Source organism: Diorhabda carinulata, chromosome 2 (genome assembly GCF_026250575.1).
Source record: "Diorhabda carinulata isolate Delta chromosome 2, icDioCari1.1, whole genome shotgun sequence".
Classification (NCBI taxonomy): domain Eukaryota; kingdom Metazoa; phylum Arthropoda; class Insecta; order Coleoptera; family Chrysomelidae; genus Diorhabda; species Diorhabda carinulata.
This window is the reverse complement of record NC_079461.1, coordinates 22,783,278-22,805,002: the sequence shown is the minus strand read 5'-3', so window position 1 is coordinate 22,805,002 and position 21,725 is coordinate 22,783,278. Positions and strand designations below refer to the sequence as shown.

At 29.3% G+C, this 21,725-nt stretch overlaps 1 protein-coding gene across 5 annotated transcripts in view; it reads right to left on the bottom strand.

The window, feature by feature from the left end:
* Window positions 1-21,725, bottom strand: part of LOC130890798 (rho guanine nucleotide exchange factor 12) — a 234,869-nt gene that overhangs the window by 59,350 nt on the left and 153,794 nt on the right. For all 5 annotated transcript variants that reach the window (XM_057795119.1, XM_057795122.1, XM_057795120.1 and 2 more), the window contains 3 exons: window positions 16,936-17,089; window positions 5,386-5,473; window positions 2,299-2,351 (listed from right to left, as the gene is read on the bottom strand). In XM_057795119.1, the coding sequence (XP_057651102.1) occupies window positions 2,299-2,351; window positions 5,386-5,473; window positions 16,936-17,089 (295 nt within the window). The remainder of the gene's footprint in view (window positions 1-2,298; window positions 2,352-5,385; window positions 5,474-16,935; window positions 17,090-21,725) is intronic.

Genomic DNA, 21,725 nt, shown 5'->3' with positions numbered 1-21,725 from the left:
AACTTTCAAAGATCAGTTCCTAACCACCAAAATGTACATACATATCAATATCAACAAAAGCAATAACCTGAAGAACGTCGAAGTCTATACACCTACAAACCTCCATCGAGAAATTCCATTTAGAAAAACTTGGATTTACTTATGAAGACTCAGCTCCTGGAGTATTACTATAAATGCGTTTATACATTGACATTAACATAGTTAATAATATAGTTTCTTTTACACGATTTGCATACGTTGTATTGTTTACATATTTGAATATTTCAATTTTAAGTCATGCGCAACACGCCAGTGACCGGTAGCTTTGTAGTGTTAACCATTTACAGAGTTGCCAAATCCATTTATTTCAAGCCGAATTTCTATTTCGGAATTAATCCCATTACACCTACAGCTTTTTTCATCAAATTGAAACTTGAAAAACTCCAATTTTTCATTAACTTAATCAAATAAAATAAAAACACTGAGCTACAAAGAGTACTAAAATACATAGAAATCAATAAAAAATATCGTATCATTCTCTTTTCTATTGATTTATTTGTTTTTATAGTTTGATCTATACAAATAATTTCTGTTGTGACATACCCTAGTTATAATTATTTATCAACAGAAGTCAAAATTTAGTGAAATTTGAATTTCGACATTTTCCACAAAAAAGTAGAAAATTTCAGGGACAATTCCAGAATATATGATAACTACGTAATCATATAGGTAAACGACAAGTTACAGGAAAAAGAAGAATAACTTCATGTATAATCATCCAAATCAAGAAACTCTAACATAATGCCATTTGTCCACTACATTTCATTTAAAAAAACATAAACGAATCGTCTGCATGCTTCTGCTTAGTCTTGAAAACTATAATTATCCCAGTAAACGCCATAAACGCCAATCATTTGTGTAGAGCGCCTCTACATAGTCTACATAGATTTGAGCCAATTTTTACCGACCACAAATGAAAAACCACAAGTGGAAAATAATTGTACAAGTAACCCACTCACACATGGAAAGTATACGCAAGTAAAAATTATTCGCCACAAGTAATCATTGAGTCCGACTTATGAATAGTATACTTAATATCGAACTGAACATGAAAAAATGTCTACACGATGGACAGTAGTTCGAAACTAGTGATTCTCCAGATTATAATAGTTTTTTCCTTGAAAACTTGTATTCATCATATATTTTGTACTATAAGTATACGTTTTATTACAAATTTTGAACAAGCATCAATTATTTGTCAACAAATAGACACACTTTGGTCTGAGTCTTCAAAATCCGGTATTTGAGCTGACCAGAATTATTTAAGAAATCTTCAGTTCTTACTTTACTGGCTCTGAGCTCTCTACAATGACGGAAACCTTTGTTAAGAGCTTCTTGACTCATGGAAGTGTAAAACAAACAAAATGTGAACAAACAATGGGGTGTTTTCTAGGACGTTAACCTTTGATGCCAATTGTTTAAACATCAATTGAGGACCAAAGTGTGACGTATTTCTTCTATTAAGTACATGGGTTATAAATCTGCTTATTTTTTTTTTTTTGGATATTTTTTAACACGATATAATGTTTTCAAAATCTCTTGAAAATCCTTGTTTAATCTCAATCTAAATTTCCTACATAATAAAATCGTCGTTACCAATTTATTCTTAGTTTGAAACCACTCATACGAATTAAAAATCATTAAAATTAAAAACTTGTACAATCAAAAGATAAGATTTTGTATACTGCAGTACTATGATTCCACATCATTGGAGGAAGTCTTCTTCAAGATGGTCCCAAAAAGCTTTGAAGAATTGAAGAGCGATGGCAAAATCATTGAAACGTTGCTACTTTGATTAGAAAAAGCTCTAAATCTTCTGAAAAGAAAACCTGTTCATCTTAGTTTTAGGGGCAGACAGGTGACTAGAGACGAAATATTGATTTATTATGTAGACTTTAAGTGCATTAGTCACACATAGTGTTTTTACTTATTACAATATAGGTTAAATACATTTTTTCTTTAACTAAAAAAATAATTTGTCTCAAGCTTCCGATTAATTAATTGATGCAAAATAACAAAAAATCATTTGCCGTAATCGAAATAATCAAGCCGTATAATCATTTTTTTCCACTTTGGTTGTACTAGGCGACTCACAGTGCAATGTTTTTAATGACATCACTATTGATAAATTTATCTATTTGTAGTAGTTAATTCGCACTCGAATCGGATTGATTTATAGACGCCACTCATGATGTATATTTCTATATACATGACCACATATGGTCTTATACCCAATTGAAAATAAATTGCTAAACTCACCTTGTGGTACTATGCGAGGGATCACTGATGTTTCTTCTTTGTTGCTTCCTTTGCTGAAAATAAAACGAAAATGTTATAATTACTAAAAAAAATTTAATACGAATTGGAAATTCATCTGATAGATAGAATCGATAACGAAAATAATAATACTATAGGAATAACAGCAATAATATTTTATATTTAGATGAGTTTAAGCATATCAAAAAATAGCTCCATATATTTCCGTTACAATTCGAATAATTATGAAATCATGTAAAATTACAGAAATTTTAACTGTAATCTATTGAGATGGGAATTACTGCAAGGCACTTGTTAGATGGAAAATACCATTTTTATCTGTAGACTTCTTTCAATTTTTGCACGATTACTGGAAGTCTTTTCCTAAAATTCTTTAATTTCCGCGTGCACTAACTTTGCTAAGATACAATTTACAAACACCCCATTGACGGCATTTCTGTAACGAGAACTATAAATATATTTTACGTGATAAATTTTTCTTTCACTGGAACTAGTTTTCGTTCAATTTTTCAACTTTATTTGAACGCATTTTATATATTATGTTGTTTAATTTGATTACACATTTCAATTTCAATACATTCCAGAAGATAAATTATAATATTTTTGAAAAATAATGCATTAATCTTCTGAGTTTGTAGCACTGATAATTTATTTTTGTTTCTGATTGGCCAAAAGGCATTCCTTTTCCAATACGGACTTATTTTAGTTTAATGGATTGTTTCAAATAGTGGATAAGTATTGTATGATCTCATCATATATAAAGAGGAGGTATGGGTGTGACTAGATATATCGACAAATAAATACGACATTAAAAAATGTACCTCGATGAAACAGATTTAACCGTTCAACGTTTGATTTACATATGATTAATTCTAGAGAAGTTTATAATGTAAAATGATATATTATTCCGGTTTAAATAATTTTTACTTGATACTAAAAACGGTTAAGTTAAATTTCAACAAGCAAACATACAAAGCATAATTGTTGTTTTGACAGTGAATGTTAGGATGAAATTCTGTAATCTGAACTTGATTCATTTGTTCCACATATGTCCAAGAATTTGAATTATTAGTTGTTTCACATGATAAAAACGCCTCAAGGGAGTTTTTGTAATATGTAGAAAGTATTTAATATGAAAATAGTTTATAAATTTCGTCAAGAAATATTTATTAGTGCGACAAACTTGAATTGAATACCTCGTACCCGTTAAATATTATTAGTCCAGTCACCTAAGAGAAGAATAGAGTGTTACTTCGCAATTTTTTCTGACAACATCGATTGGTTCGAAAATTTGAAACTAGGCTTGTATTAACCTTTTCATCAAAGGTTATGGAGACACTATGTGTGCTTCTGCTCTTTATGGGTGAAATAAATACATAAAGAATATTCGTAGCGAGCTCAGAAAGATGTGACAATGTTTTTGCATATAATGTATAATACATGCAAACAAACTTATTTTTACATATAAATGCTTAAAAATCATTTTAAGGGCAATTTTTAAATCTACGACTCCTGTCTAGACTTTTTTATGTCCTCTACTTTTGAGATTTTTGAGTTAAAGAGGTTTAAATACTTGAATTAGAACTTCTAACAACTATACCTCGGTTAATATTCATCGTAGAAAAATTTTTAAAAAATGAATAAGTACTACAGAAAAGGAGTTTTATTTGATTACTCCTATGATTTTAGATAAATATTTTTTAAAAAATTCAAAAAGTAATTGAGAAAATTATATGTACTTTCAATATTATGACTTCAAAATCAATCAACCTTCTCAAACACATTGTTGAAACATGAATACACTTATTTGTTAATGAGTGACATTCAATTTTCATTATGGTGGAAAATATGTGAGTGCAAGTTTTGATTTTTCCTTCGAAAAATAATCAATTTATTTTCATTTAAATCAGTTAACTTTTGAGTACAAGACGTTTATCATAACTTATTTCATTTTCAAGCTCTCTAGAAAAGCTTCTACAAAATGTCCTCAAAAAAGTGACTGTTTTCTCGTTAGCAAGCTGAATTTCTGGAACTGTTGAGAGAAAGGATGGAATGAAACATAAGTAATCTTCAGTTTCGATTATACTTTGTTATTTAACCTTGATATGTCTCAAAGTCGAAAAGTCAATTTTATCTATATTTCAAAAATCATTTATTGAAATTGAAATTTTAAAACACCAAAAAACAACAGAGTTAATATTATTTATCAAGTGTACTTGATTATTAGTGGTTTCTTATTGGGAATGTGGCGACGAAACACCAAAGTGGACTAACTTTAATATATTTTCCGGGCTTTCTAATACTTATGTATTCATCGTCTGGGATTGAAATTATGGTCAAATACAATTTAAGAAATATGTATAAATGTATAACAATAATAAAATTCTACTTACAATAATTAATTAAGTAAAGTTTTATTATATTATACATAATATAAGTTTTATTATTTTATCCAAACAACCTCCGAACCCAAGAAATTAGAGAAAGGAAAAAAAATATACTCAAATGGTTGAAGAAATCTAGTAAATATATATACATGGTGGCGCATATATTAGCAACAAAATGAAGATACACCAGCGGTTTCAAGTGATTAAATTTTTTTGTTTGACCTTGGTCCAAATCTTCTAATCCCAGCAGTTTTTCAGCGCATAGTTAGTACATGTTTGAGAAGCTATCAAACTATTCTGTAACATTTTCACTACTTATCTCCCAAACCTGGACAACTTGTGTCCTGGGAACAGACAAGACATACGTATTAAGGATATATCATCTTTTTTGAAAAACAAACTTAGTACATATTTTTAATATGATAGGTACCTATAGTGCCGAATCTATTTTTAAATTTGAGCCATCGGAATTTGTTAATGACACAGTTATCGAGAAGGTCGAAAATATAAAAGAAATCGATAGTTATTCATGTGTACAATTCTATACCATTATCAGAAATATCATGACGCACGTTATTACCAATCGTGTTGACAGTATTGTATGAAATGTTTATATAAACCTTATCAGTGAATAGTTATAATGAAGAGATGATGTAAAATTCGGTGTTTTTATAAAACTCACCTTTTCGGATTGTTCCTTTACACTTTCTGATCGATTAATATTGCTATTGTGTTTCTTTTGACTTCCGGTAGCAGGAAGGATGGTACTACTGCAAAAAAAACAATCAGTCCTTATTTCAATTAAAATTATAGTTATACAGTTTTATACTTTAAAACTACTACCAAGTAGAACGATTAATATGATTTTTTAGACCTATTTTTTTATTTTCCTATTTTATCCTGTCTCATTTTTCTGTACGATTTTTGAACAATGACAGGAAGTGTATAAAATATTCTAATTTGAAATTTTCAGTATAATATTGGAAACGTTGGATGCGAATTTAAAATACAAATTTTTGTAAGATATGTTAAAAAAGTTGTACGAATTAGAAACTAGCTCTTAGAAGTAACTTATCCACAAAATTTGTCAAATTAATGAATATCTTAAAATAGCAGTCGATAAACTATTGAAAGGAAAAATTCGAAAATTAAAATGTAAAAAATTTACTAGTTTTACCTTTTTATTTAGAATAAACACAAAATGATGTTCATAACACAAATATAGAAAGTTACATAAATAGTAGCTTTGGTTTCTTATCTCTTTTGATATTTTGATTAAATATTTTTCTTATACCTTGTTGTTTTAACTCTGGATTATTTTGTTAATGTTTTCCAACACATCGTCGGCTTAAATAGCAAACCACGTAATTACTCCGTTTTTTCCCTACATCAACATTTTGATGCCATTAGATAGATAATTTCTGGATGCATCCAACAGGAAAGTATAAATATAAAACCTCGCAATCCCATACCGCCATTTTGTTTAAAGCTAACCGCACTCCGTGTTAATTCATTATTTTTCTTCAATTAATTTTTTTGAAATTTGATATCTGGCCTCTATTTCAATTCTTTATTTAACAAAACAGATCAATTCTTCACTAATTTTTTTCATCGTCAAGTTTTTTGTGTCTTCTGTAACATTTAATGCTATGGAGTTATGAGGTTTGCCACTTAAGCCGACGATAGGCTGATCCAGATTTCATCTGCAGTTATGAATTGATTAAAAAAATCTGACTTTTTCTGCTTGAATCCAGTCAATGAGGTCTGGGAAATGTTTAATTGAATGCCCTTCTGTTCCAAGTTAGCAAACACAGCATCCAATGCGCGGATAGCTCAGGCAGGCATAATTGTTTACAGTATATGACCAATGCGTTCTTTTGATACACCGGTAATCTCACCGGTAATGTCTATAACTTAATACGAAGCTCGTCCAGTAACATTTGGTGATCTTTTTTTATGAAAGTCATTGGCCATCCGGAACGCTCATCATCAGTCAAGCTGATTGGCCACGTTTGAATTCAAATGTCCAAAATTTTACAAATACAAAGTGAAACTAACCATTCTCTCTTATGCCATTTATTTTTTATGTGGTTCTTTGTCTGTTTTTCACAATAAAATGAATGCTAGCAACAAAAATCAAGAATAAATATATACTCAAAAGATAAATTTACCACAAAAGATGAAAATATGCTCCTGTCAATTTAGTTGATCTAACTGATGTTGCAGCTTATATGCAATGGAAGAGGCACCAAACCAATTTAAGTTGGCATTGCGATATTTGAACAGCTGAGGTTCATCTGATTGTGGTTTAGGTATAGTACGTCTTTCGTTAATTTGCACGTTGTCTTTTTTTATTTCAAATGGCCTTTGATAGATTTTTCTTGAGTAAAATTGTCAATTGAATGAAAAATCTTGTGAGAAAACATATCGAAGTCGGAGAAGGTAATTTCAAACAAATAATAAAACAGCAACTGTTAATGTAGATAATTTGTATACAATTGCAGACGTAAATTAATTCTGCGACATACAGTGTGTTTCAAGAATATGAGTTCTACAAAACACGTGTCACTTGATGGCGTTGAAATGGCTTCTATAGCGGTGAACAATAATACAAAGTGTTTGATGCTGTTTAGTGTTTTTAGTTATTTTTTTTTAAATATCAAATCGGAGTTAGAAAATAAAGTGAGGCGGGTTTTCATGCGGAACATATATTATTATGTGGCCTGGAAGAAACAAAATGAAAAACTATTAAAAGATCGTGTCTACAGATATTAGGTCTAACTCCCTAGCCTCGTGAGATAACAATTAATCTGAGTGATGTAGTTTGATATTGGAAACTCATTTGTTCATGTAAGTACAGAAGGAAGATTTAAACATATACACGAAACTAAAAAAGGTGGACAAGAGTTTATATTGGTCACTAAAATAGAATTTCAACAACTTGTAAGACTACAACTTATACCACGTTTTTATTGTTATCGAAGTGCACCTTATGGATGTGTGGTGGTTTTTATCTTAGAAAAGCACTTTAAACATATATTATTTTACTATTTAGACTGAAATTTCAAATAAAACTTTCTATTGTGTATAAAGCAGACAAATTAGTTCGTATTCTGGCTTTACCGTTCACCTCTATTGAAGCTCGAAATAAATGTCGCCCATTTTGTAATTTACGCGAATAATTTTCGAAAACCCCCATAATCATACAGAAACCATTAATTTTTGATGATTTTTCAATAAGAAGATTGGAAACGTTGCAACGTAATTTTATTAAATAGTATGAAAACAATTGTCGAATTTAGAAAAAGAATAATAACGTAAAGCTCCAATAAGTGTTTAAAGTGATGAAATTTATCTGAAAATCTCAACTCGTTACATTGTAACAAATGAAAACTACAAAAGATAATACAAATAGATCCCTCAACAATTGTCCTTGTATTATTTTTTGTTAAGAGCTTTTTGCACTATCAAATAAAAACATCTGGAGCTTATGACGTAGAGTCACAAATACTGCATAAAGTAAATTTTTCATGCCACTTAAGCAAACGTGGACTGTTTTGCAGTGTAATCAATAAATTATTATTTGTTTTATATGAAAGAAAAAACAAAATATTAATTTGAAACATAAAAATAAACGCAAAGAATATCACATTAGCTGTAAGATGTGGGTAGTTCTTTATATTTTTATTTGATGAGATTAAAATTAGGATATTACCGATATAAGCATATACCACATAATATTATTTAAAAAGGGGTGCGGCGAAAGATAAAATTTGACGTACAACTTTTATTCAAGACTTTATCAAAATATAATTTTTGAAACATAGATAAAAATTGACGTTTCGATTAATTCCAAGTCTATATCAAAATATTTGGATAAAGATTTGAAAACATTTAGATTCATTAAAAAAGATTAAAAAGTGATTCAGTTCTTTCTCGAAATTTAAGAAATTGAAGAAATTTATATATCTTCAATTTCGATAAAGAACTGAATCACTTTTTAATAAATGCAAAGAAAAAAATATTAAGAAAATTGATAAGCTAATATCAAGTATGAAGTAAAAGAAGTTTTATCTTTAGATCCAAATTTTGCACAAAATATTTCTAGTGAAACAATTACCTGTGACAAATATCTTATGTAATATTGAATGCAACACCAATCATCCAAATAATGAAATTCAAAATAAAATAAGATCTGGTACTTGTAATATTATCACTAATTTCAAAGATAAATTGAAAAACAAAACAATATCGAACCTCAAAATATAACTAAAACCAAAGAATTCATAAATAAAAATAGAAATCTCAAAATTTTGAAAGCAGATAAATCTAATAAAACTGTTACCATGAAATCAGAAGACTGTAATAATAAAATGATGAAATAATTAAACGATAAGACAACTTACAAAAAAATTAAACAAGACCCTATGAGTTCTTATCAAAAACAAAATAATGATCTAATCAGATCTTGAAAAAAACAACTTTTTATTTCGTTATCAGACGCAAAAAAATTGAAAATTCGCAATGCCTTACCCCCTAAAATATATAGTTTACCAGGTTTACCAAAACTCCACAATCCTGACATTTCCCTTCGACCGATTGTTTCAATTATTCAAACTCCTCTCACCCCATTTTCTAATTATTTGAAAAATATTTTGAAAAAAATTTTACATCAAAACAAATACTAAATCGAAAACACAAGAGAAAAAATTAAAAGTATCAAAATTCCTAATGAATATGCATTTATTTCGTTAGATGTGGTTTCTTAATATACAAATATTCCTATTACCATTGTGAAAAACATATTAATGAGAAAATGGGACAAAATTAAAGAATATAAAAAATACCTCAAAACGAATTTATAAAAGCTATAGAACTCACGCTTACAAAGACATATTTCAAATACGAAAATGAAATATACAAACAAATTGATGGTATGCTATGGTAGCTTTCATTTTAAGTGTTATTATAGCACAAATGGTAATGGAAGATCTTGAGGAAACTGTCCTAAGCAAACTTGATATAAATATTCAATTCGTTTTCCGATATGTAGATGATTGCATTACTGCTGTAGCAAAAAATCAAATTGAAAACATAAACATTCTTATCATGAAAAACTTCAATTCACAATCGAGGTTGAGCAAAATAATAGAATCAATTTTTTTGATGTCACATTATATAAAATTAACAATAACATAAGAACAGAATGATATTCGAAACCAGCTTGGTCCTCAAGATATTTAAACTTCAATTCGTGTCATTCTATCCACAAAATAGATCAGTGATAATAAATTTGGTTGATAGATATCAAAACATAAAACATTTTTCCTTTGCATATGTTCAAGGACTTTCTCAACAATTATCGAATTATTTCAATAAATATATTGGTATAAATCATAGATCAAAAAACAAAAAAAGTAATATTATATATCAAGTGCCTTGTACTAATTGTGACGCTGTTTATATAGGGCAGACATCTCAGTATTTAGAAAATAGACTAAGAGGTCATCAATAAGATATAAAAAATAGAACTGCATTAACGAACCATGAAATATCAAAAAAACATACACATAAAAGAGAATTTTTGGAAATGGTTCACATTCATAAGAACGAAAAAGCTATAAATGATAAAAAAAGATCTAAATAATTTAAGTAAAATTTATAGTTCTATATTGTAAATTCTAATAAATTAAATATATTTGAGACGTGGAAACCACGGAAAAATTAATTTTTCTTATTGGAACAAAGTTCTAAATTTATTTTATCCTTATTTTGATATTCATGATGAAGGTGACCTCTAGATCAATATAAACAAGCAAATTTTCAGTGTCAATATCATATTTTAATAAAAATTCAAAGAAAAGTCGAAACGTCAAAATTTATCTTTCTTTTAAAAACTATTAAAAAAAAAGTAATTTTGAAACAGAAGAGACCTAATATCAAGAATGCTTTTTTTATTGGGAACGTGGCAAAGAAACACCAAAGTGGACTAACTTCAATATATTTTCTGAGCTTTCAAATACTTATGTATTCATCGTCAGGGCCTGAAATTATGGTCAAATACAATATAAGAAATATGTATGAATGTATAACAATAATAAAATTTTACTTAATTACAATAATCAATTAATTAATATTCCGATGATTTTGATAATAAATTTTATAGGTTAGGTCGTTCTAACATTTCTATGCAATATATTTATACACCTTTACCATATATAAAAGCAGTTACTCCGAAACTTTCTGGAATCTTTAGACAACACAATATTAAATTAGTATACAGTCAAACACTTAATATTCAATCTATTTTTACTCATGTAAAAGATAAAACACCAATCAATAAATTGCCTAGCATAGTATATGAAATGTCTTGTTCAAATTGTAACAAAGAGTACATTGGTCAGTCGAAACTTCTCACAAGAAGAGTGATAGCAGATTATATCCTGATAGATATTCATTAGCGACTCATGTCTATCATGAAGGACACAATATGAATTATGAATCTGCCAAAGTTTTGACAACTGGAAAAAACTACAAAAAACGTTTATTTTTAGAAACAACATATATTGCCCAAATTGATCAATGCATTAATAAGAAAACTGATTTAAATAACCTCAGTGTAATTTATGCATAACTTTTAGATTAAACAAAAAAACAAAATCTATAAAAATTCATTAACAACCAACTAACCTCACCTAACCTATAAAATTTATTGTCATTTCTATTCTAGCCAATGAATATTCAACTACATTCATAACGACCTAACCTATTGAAATTTAATGTTATCCATAAATTTACAAACCAATATTAAACTTCATTCACTAAAACTCATCCTTATCTAACCTATAAAAATTTAACCTCATTCATAATCTAACCAATCAAAAATTAATGAAAATTCCTATATTAACCAGATTCAAAATTTCAATTAATCAATATTTTTATCAACGTCAATTTGAATATTGAATTCTATGAGTTTGAAAATTTATACAAGCATTAATACTATCAAAAATCACCGGAAATTTTAATTAATGATTGTAAGTAAAATTTTATTACTGTTATATATTCATACATATTTCTCATATTGTAGGCCCCTCAGTAGGCTGTCAATATCCCTACTCATAAAAATTAATCAGAGATAACCATGTCTGGAAATTAATAATATTTTAACTTAAAATAAAAACAATCGTAACAGCTGATTGCATTAACTCACTTGCATACTAGGGTAGAAATGATCTTTTTATATTTACTACAACAAATTTATCGCTTGTTGAACTCATTGCGTAATAAAAAGTAGAATTCATAATTAATTAATGAAATAAATCATTTTATACGAGGGTTGCTACTTAAGTTTTGTGATATGGCAACACTGATGTGAATATTTCAAATCTGAAATTGTCATTATAAAATTTGAAATTGAATGTACTGAAAACGTATTGTCATACGAGTGCTATTTGAGTTGTTTACAGATACTTGAAAAATTCATCTTGGTTAAAACATGGAATTAAATCGCGAACTTTTCTATGCACTGATTTTCTATAACTTTCAACGTGGATTAAATCAACAGTAGTGTGCTGATCGACTCGCTTCGACTTTTGATGATGAATAACAACAATCGACTGTAAGGGCCCTTTCACACCAAACGAATTCACACCAATGAATCTGATTGACCAAGATTCGGCTTCGAGCGCTCCCTTTAAATGTGAAGAGGCTCTTTTCCCGCCTTCAAACCGGACGAATCTGGTTCAATCAGGTTTGATTCGAGATCGCACTTGATTCAACCTGTCAGATTCCTCGTCCGGTCAGTCTTGAATCAACAACCATACGAGATGAACGTGAAGTTATTAATTTTAAATGTTAAGTGTTAAGATAATAGTGCGATTTATGACGCCAGTGAAAAAAATCACAGCAACAGAAATCTCATATCTTCTGCGTGGAGGAAAATTCGGAAGAAGTCATAGAATTTCTTCTCATCATTTTGTAGGTCAGGATGTAAATGATGAAACATACCAAAATCCGGCCTTTTCCTATTTATGTGATGTATCCACACTTTTCTTGTTTTCTGTTTCCGCCGTTGCCTCCTACGAAACACTATTGCATTTAAAACAACTGCGTCCTTGATGAAAGCTCAAAAGCAACTAAAAGAAGGAAAACAAAAAGAAGATGTAAGGATTTTTATAGATTCAGGTTGATTAAGCTGGTGTGAAAGAGTGGAGATGACGAATAAGATTCAACTTGATTCGGAGTGATCCAGATTGATTCGGATTCGTTTGGTGTGAAAGGGGCCTAAGGGTCTTTCAAGACGAGTCAAATCCAACAAAAGTTGTTCACGCACGAATCACTACGAGACAAATGATCGATTATATTTTCGGAATACCTGGACATGTCTCCACCGTTCCATCAAAGTAAAGTGAAACAATTTATTCTAAATGGTACACCAGCATTTGTGTGCCAGAAGTGATTGAAAAAATCAGGGAAACAAATCGCAGAAGACGGATCGTTCTCAATCACAAGGCGAACTCTCACACATTATTTCAAACAAAAACGTTTTTGATCAGTCAAAACATTAATTGGATCATCCGTTAGTCAGTCGGTCGTTGTTTGACACCCAATGATTTCTTTTTATTCCTGCAGATCGAAAATGAATTACGAGGTCAACGTTTTTTCTACAACTGAGGAAGCGTACCTCAATCGGAATGGAAAAAATGTTTCGACAATTGATTCAAATGCATGAAAAAGTGTATTGATCTCAATGGAGAAAAACAAATACAAAAACAATAAAGCCATACCCAATTAAAAATATTTTTTTTTATTTGTCTATCTCAAAATTTAAGTAGCAACGCTCGTTTTATGTAAGAACTTAATATATTATCTCTTACGTAATTGTTCTTTATTATTTATATAAAAAGAACTTTACGAACGTCGGCAGTAAAAACGAATATGAAAAACCTATTCTCAAATTTAGTTAACAGATTCATAAATAGCGTATAAATATAGGCTTGAACAACTCTGAACGCACCTAGATTTCTGTAAGAATTTTTTCTTTTTCCTCACCAAAATATTTCGAGCGAACATTACTTCATCAGGCCACATACCGTCACTTTTAGCTTACTTTCGAATACCGAAACTACGATGTGAGTCAGTATTTTGAGATAATTAGAACATTCTGCCAATATAAGACTTTCAATTTGTCTGATTTCTACGAATCTTAGATTTGAATAAATGCAATTGGGGAAACACAACACTATTTTTTCAAAACTGATGACAATGCCATAGTGCTCTCTCTGTATTTTATATGTCAAATCAATCAACATTTTACAAGGTCATCATAACCTTATTTTAGAAAAGAAATAAAAGATCCTTTAAATATATTTCGAATTACAAAGCAAAAGAGGAATATAAACGTGGAATAAAGGTAGAAGATGAGTTTTGAAACGAGTACTATAGTTAAAGTAGTAGGTAAACTAAACTATTCTGTATTTATGAGTTATTCTACTACCTGCGATTGGAATTTCTCAGATATAAACTGTTTAAAACTACATAAATTTTAGTACTGACTCCTACCGCGTGTAATTTTCGGACGTAAAAATTATTAAAGAGAAATAAAACACCGCAAAGACTGATACAATTCCATGAAATAATTTGTAGGTTGCAATCGATACTAATCTAATCTTCCGTGAGATTATTGTGTATTATCAGTTACCACTAATTTAGATGTGTACAGTTAGTACTATCATTTTATCGGTTCTAAATAAACAAATTTAGATACTTAAAATCTGACCTTCAATTTCATCAATATCAGAACATAAAAGGAAGTACTGGATGAAAAACCCTTATTATCCATATATATCATAAAAGGCCCACACAATATATTTTCAACAATTAATGAAGATGTTACCGAACAACAATAATTTGAAATGGAAATATAATCAAGCATTTCAGAAGAATGTACACATTACCTAGTTGCTTTTAAAGGCTGCTTGAAATGGAAAAAGACAACGTGGAATTAAATACGCAATATGCCTTGATAATAAAAAGCATGAGCGAGTAAAGCTCAGCTTATCAAATTATGAAAGGTCACGTAATTGCAACTTTATTGGTTTGGTACTATTTCTATTATTTGCCTACAAGTCTACAGAGAATTCTAGTTACTTTTGATTTAACAACAAGTGAGAATATAATGATGTTTATTTAGAAACGGAAGATAAACTAGTTTACTTTTATTTTCTGAAGACTATAACTTGGGAGTGCAATGGGGAGTGTTGGTGTAGTGGTAGTGCAAATAATGCATTCAGTATGATAAAGTCCTCCAAAATTTTCGTCTAAACAGTAAATTTTTAGGGATATAGATGTCTCAACGACGTCTTACTCATATTCTCATACTCACACTTTGTTTTATTTATATATTTGAATTTTCTCTAATTTTTCGTTCATAATTAGATACTTTTTTGAACATTAAAATCTAAGCCCATTTAGAAATCTGAATTTAAACAAAAATAATAATTTTTTCTGTACATGTCCTTCAATTACTTATAAATCATTTAGAAGTTCTTTTCCAAATATTTCTGTGGTAAAAATCTGTCTTTAAAGTTTTCTTGCACTTCCATAAATTACAATTAAGCTACAATAACTTTAATCTTGATTTATCACTTTTATGTGAGTCAAGGTACAACATGTAAATTGCATACAGTATGTTTGTCTTATCGGCATCATGTTGAAATATTGATTAATAACTTTGAATGCTGTTCATTAATTGTTTTAATAATTTTAAACAAATTGAAATATTGTTTGATAAACCGACAAACTGGTCAAGGCTAAAAAAATCCATACTATTTATATAATATTCTGAAGGATAAATAAAAAATATAACAATGGATTAACTTCAAGATCAGATACATCAATTGTTATCACAAATTATTGAGAGAAATTATGTAAATATGGTACGAATTTTGATATAAATTGAAATCTAGTGGATAAAGTAAGTTTTAACTTGATCATTAATTTACTACCTGAACTACTCCATCAACCGAACGGAAAATAAATAATTTATAAAAGGTTAAGAGTAAATTCCAAGTTTAATGTGCAAAACAAAGATATATAATTAACTTTCAAGCTTTTATGTCCGACTCTATCTGTAATATTCTAATTAAAATATATGTCCTACATTTTTAGGTATGTATATTTGTCACAAAAATAGGCTTTTTCAGGAACTACATCCATCAGTTGGCAAGTTAGTGTGAAAGAATACCGCATCTTCTAAACAATATGAAAGGTATTATGTGTGTTTCAAAAGTAATAGTGTGGTTTTAGCGCTTTGTAGTTTTTATTACATTAAATTTAATGTAATTTAAATATAACATTAAACGAAAGAACAACTCAAACAGTTTCAAATAAAAGTGTTTAATGCGGGCATCATTCGCCACACAGCACACATCAAATGATATACGAGTTCTTCTCGAAAGTTAATAAGTAATCGTTGCAATAGCTGTTTCAATCCTGGTTCTTAATCACCTCATAGTGGAAACACATATACACAGGTAAAATCACACGTCGTCAGATCGGGTAACAGTATCCAGTCATTTATACACTTTTTCAGTAACGTTATTGCTGTAAAAGTTCTCCGATTCGTCTTCTTCCAACTGTGGAAAGATCGTTGGTTATAGAGTATAAATGTAAGAAATTACACCATAAAAGAAAGATTCATAAACTGTTCACTAGGATATAGCCCAAATATGCATAATGTTCACCAAGAAGAAAAGTCGTTCCTCACTGACATGATCCAAAAAATATATTGTTAGTTATGAAGCAACATTTCGTTTGAGAGGTTAGCACGTAAGCCGATACTTGTGGCTTAAGAATAATTGCAAATTATAAGGATGTAGTTGTGAGCATCCCCGTAAAATACTGGTCGTTAGAAGAGCTCTCACTCACGACTAACTGAACAAATCTATTTAAATTAATTATGAGACTCTTGCACTCGTTCAATACTTACTAACTTCTGTTGGTCCCTTTACATGCAGCCAGTATCTTTAGACTGATTATACTATCTTCGAATGTAAAATGTAAAATAAGGTACCTAACACTACGTTTCCTCTTTGCAAAACCCAAAAAAATAGTTATTGGGCGTTGAAATATGGCTATTCTTTTTGAAACATTATAACGTTTCCATATTTCTAGTACGCACTGTATAATACCTATTAAAATCGCTTTTAATAATATGAGTTTTTCCACATACCTAACCATATTGGCGGCTTCTAATCTATCATTGGGTATATCGTGAGAAGAGGACTCTGTTTTTGATGATTCTTGATGTTTTAGACCCTCTTCACGTACCGCATCCGGTCTTCTGTCAGATCCGCTCCGAGACACAGGCTGTGTTTGTTTTACTTCTACGAAAACAAAGAAAAATAATTAATACCCTAAATAAATCACAAAAAAGTATAAAAACTACAAAATTTATAACTAATAATATACAATTTATCAGAAACGTTTTAAAAGGTCAAACTATACGTAAAAACCGTTTAAACTAATATTAGACTCAATTTACAGAGTGGAATTATCATAACCACAAATCTTATTTAATTATTACTTATTTCAACTTGTTACGCAAACATTTCAACTTTTTATATTAAATACTATGGAAAGAACATAAGAATAATATGATGCATTGTAAGTGTTAACATCCTTTGGTTGTAGAAGCTGACCTTCATTCACTTCAATTAGTTTCATAAAGGTCGTAAGTAATTCTTAATACTACACAACCAATACGTTGAAACTTCGTCGTAGCTTATTGGTTATTTCAAATTCAGTTTTTTTACAATCTCAAAATGACAGCAATATATCTTCTTCGCTACAAAAGTGACACAAGTCTCAATTTTGGGATCCCAGATACCAACTTTACCAAAAACTATAATCTACTTAAACCTTATATTTTTGTATATGTCTTTACAAATCCGTTGACCCCACATACCCCACTTCGCTACTGATCCCCTCCGTATGAACGTAATTTCCGAGGACGATTTAACGATAGAGTAATTTTTAAGAGGTTTACAGCACTGCCATGTTTTTTATGTCATCCATAGAAGAACCTAGTGTGTGAAAATATGGCTTTTCACTTAAGAACTGATAACGATACTTTGAACTACCTAGAATCACATGAAAATTATAAAATATGTTGTAAAAATTTTCATATACCATGAGTTACAAATGTACTTGCAGATTTTTGAGGAATCAAAAAAAAATCTAATAATGGGATTAAACCATTTCAACAAATTTTTTCTAGTGTTCAGATATTCAAGTGTTTTTCCTTTTTGTACAAAAAGATGGAAATAATTTTAAAAACCCTTAATCATTTATCTAACACAAAATAACAAATTTTAGAAAAACAAACATTGTGGAAGCGTGCGCAACGGGAATAACTTTTCTCGACTGATTAGATAGATATAAGAATTATGTGTCCTATTTTTGTAACGTTCCTAATTTTGAAAGGATGATGTCTCAATTGAAACCAATAATCTAAGGCTTTACCACACAATTTATTTCACAATATTGGAAATTTTTGAAAAGAATTATATTTTGAAAATGTATCTAAGTTAATAATAATGGTGCAGCTCCTATTCCTCAAATACTTCAGCGAAGTCTTCACCTATGACCACTAGCAATTTGATTCAGGACCGGGAGAACTAAAAGGGAAAAATAAGAAGAATAAGGAGCTTATAATAATACCTAATATCTAATACAAAACAGTACGGTAATTTTGAATATTATTTTACAGGATAATATAAATAATTCCTAAAATTTTCATGAATGTACCTGAGCTAACACGAGTTTTCGGTCTTTTATAACCATAAACTATACAGAACAATAGAAATAAGTTTGGGTAGGCCATAAGCCCTGTGTATTAAAAATTATATAGCCATATCATAAGATTTCAATACCTATTTGCCAATGAGGATTATAAATTTTGTTTATCTCTTCCAAATATCACCGCAAGTACGTAAGTAGATTTTTCCAAGTTGTGTATTTTTAACAGTTTAGTTTTGTTGAAAGTAGTGGGCAGTCTATTGTAGTTATGGAAAAATCGGCAGAGCTGCGTAAACGTCAATAAATCGGTACTTTAACAGTTGATGAAATTTCAAATGGAAAACCATTTGGAAGAAAGACTTCGAAGGAAAGTGCATGCGTTCTTCTTTAGAAAAGAATTTCCAACAGTAAACAAAGTTCTTGCCACGGTTCGAAATGATAAGGATTACCCTCGAATAAGGACTATAAAATAAATGAGAAACCAGAGAAGAAATATATTTTATTCATATACAAGATGAATCAACGAGAAACATACACCAAATAAATATTGGCAAGATGAAACGGTTAAAAGTCGAAGACAGGCAGGAAAGGGGTGCAGACTGATAATAGTACACATCGGTATTTCAAACGGTTTTGTTAAAAGTGGTTTATTGACTTTCGAATCTTCTCGTAACGATGACTACTAGGAGGAAGTCATGAATGCTGATGTCTTTAAAGATGATTTGAACAAATGATACGATTTTCTTCCTCAGAACTGTGTAATAGTAATAGTTAATGCAAGTTATCTCTCGAGACTTTTAGAATACAACCGATTGCACTTCAGAGGTTAAAAAAAGATCTACGGAATTGTTTAAATTCAAAGAATATCCAGTTCCATCTCGGTTCGGTGATACAAGAATTCTATTTTTTTTTCTCTTCATAAAGAGAAATTGGATGAATATGAAATTGCAAAAAATTGTGGAATAACGGTGGTTAGATCTCCACCGTATCATTGCGAAAAACACCTTTTAAAATGAGTGATGGTAAACAGTTGTTTTTGGAGGTTGTAAATAATTTGAAGCCTGAAAACTGGAAAAAAGGCGGTTATTCATACGATGAAAGAACAGAAAATGAAGAAGTTGGACAATATTACGAAACATTGTAAATATTGGTTGCGACAGTTCATCTCCTGATTCGGTTGATGATTTGGATTTGTAAGAAGTAGCTCCACTTATACTGATGAATTTATATATTAAAATAATGATCTCTGATTTCTATGAAACTGCATCGATTTGGATGAAAATTTGGGATTAAGCTTGAATTAACGTATCTTCAAAATCGACTCTATGCCGCAATGTGCTTATTACTAAAAATTAATAAAATTATAAGTATAAGCATTTAATGAGTAGCAAAATATATTCAAAGGTTTGAATAAGAGTTGTTTAATGCTTTAAAATAGTATTTATAATTTTTCGACCCTGCTTGATGTTTTTCATCCCTGATGAAATATTCAATTACTTTGTAGTAGCTTACTAATTGTCAATTGACGCTTTTTGTTTGTGTTAATTTCAAATATTTTGCATTCCAAATGTTCAACCCTTATAAATCATCCCTTGTTTCCAAAAAAAATGAAAGTGATATTTATTGACTTATTTATTCTTTATGATGATTTATTTATTCTTAATAAACATCTTTTTACCTGTTATGACTTGAATATTTTGTATTTATACTTTTCAATAAAAATCATCCCCGGAAAAATTGAAAAAAATATTTAGAGATGTACAATTTTTTGATTTATTTATTTCAAATTGACATTTTTTTCTCTTTTAACTTGAATATTATGTATTTAAAATTTTCAACTCCAATAAATCATCCATTATGATAAAAAAATGGAAAATTTATTAACATACTTTAACATATACCCAGAAGCTACCTGCTCCAAACTTAAAAAAAAGTGTATCTAGTTTTTAGGCCACATCTCGGTTAATTTTAAATCAAATTAGTTGCTCAAAACATAGATTTATAGGAATTTTATAACCTATAAGTTTATTAACGTTTTAAATTTCTTTATCCTTATCTTTTTCAAAGGGCAACGTTTAAAGTGTTCGAAAATGATATCAGCCATACGTTAGGGTACGATTTGTTAGGTCATATCTCAGTTATTTTAGAACTTACAAAAATTTTAAGAAAGCAAAATATTTATTACAAAAAATACTATAATAAAATTTGTTTCATCCGTATCAATTTTTATGTATATCCTATAGTTTTCAGAAATTTTGAAAAAAAAGATGTTTTTAACAATTTCAAAAATGATTTTTCGACTTTAAACATAATTTTTTTTCGAAAATATGCATTCTAAATCTTTCAAACTTCCAGAAATCATTATTAGTACGTGAATGAGTTGAATAATCACTGGATTATATTTTTATTGCAATTTGGGTACTATTGCTAAAGGAGAAATTAAGTTTCTTTTCTACAAAAAAAAAATAAATCGATTTAATTTCGGCCATAACTTTGTTAAGTTTTTATACTAGAGAGTTCTGCTAACTCTCATTTTAAAGCTTTTTAAAAATACTTTGAAAAAGATTAGATTCAATTACCTCAAAAAAAATTGACCATTTTTTTCGTTACTCGACGTTGAATTTTAAAAAATATTCGTTCAATAAAAATATTCAATCTTCAAAAAAATTATAACTCGGTGTGTATAATGCCTCAAGCAAATTAAAAAAAACAAACTCCTTGTTTTTTATTAACTTCATTTCTGTTTCTTACATACACTTTTTCTGATAAAATCATAAGAATTCCCGTTATTCATGGAAAATCGATTGAGGACGTGTTTTTCTTTCAGATAAGTTTTCAATCGCGCATAACTAAAAAACTATTGATTTTTCAAAAAAAAATGCCAAGAACATATTTTTCTTAAAATTTGGTCCTCTATCAATTTTCACGGTTATTTTTAACATAACAATTTTCACTTCCCAGTTGGGGTGGAGCTCACCATAGGGCAAAAGCACACCTCGGCGTAGGGTAGATTTCGCTTTTTGAGGTATTCCCTACATGCTGTAAATTTCATTAAAATCGATGCAGGTTCATGGAAATTGGAGGTGAAAACCTTGGTAGCCCGAACTAATTGGTTATAGCCCGCATTGGCATAAGACAACTTGACAACGTTGCTTAGAAACTTCAACATAATAACACTTGAAAACATTTTTATGTTATGGTCTTTAAAAGGTCAAACGTATA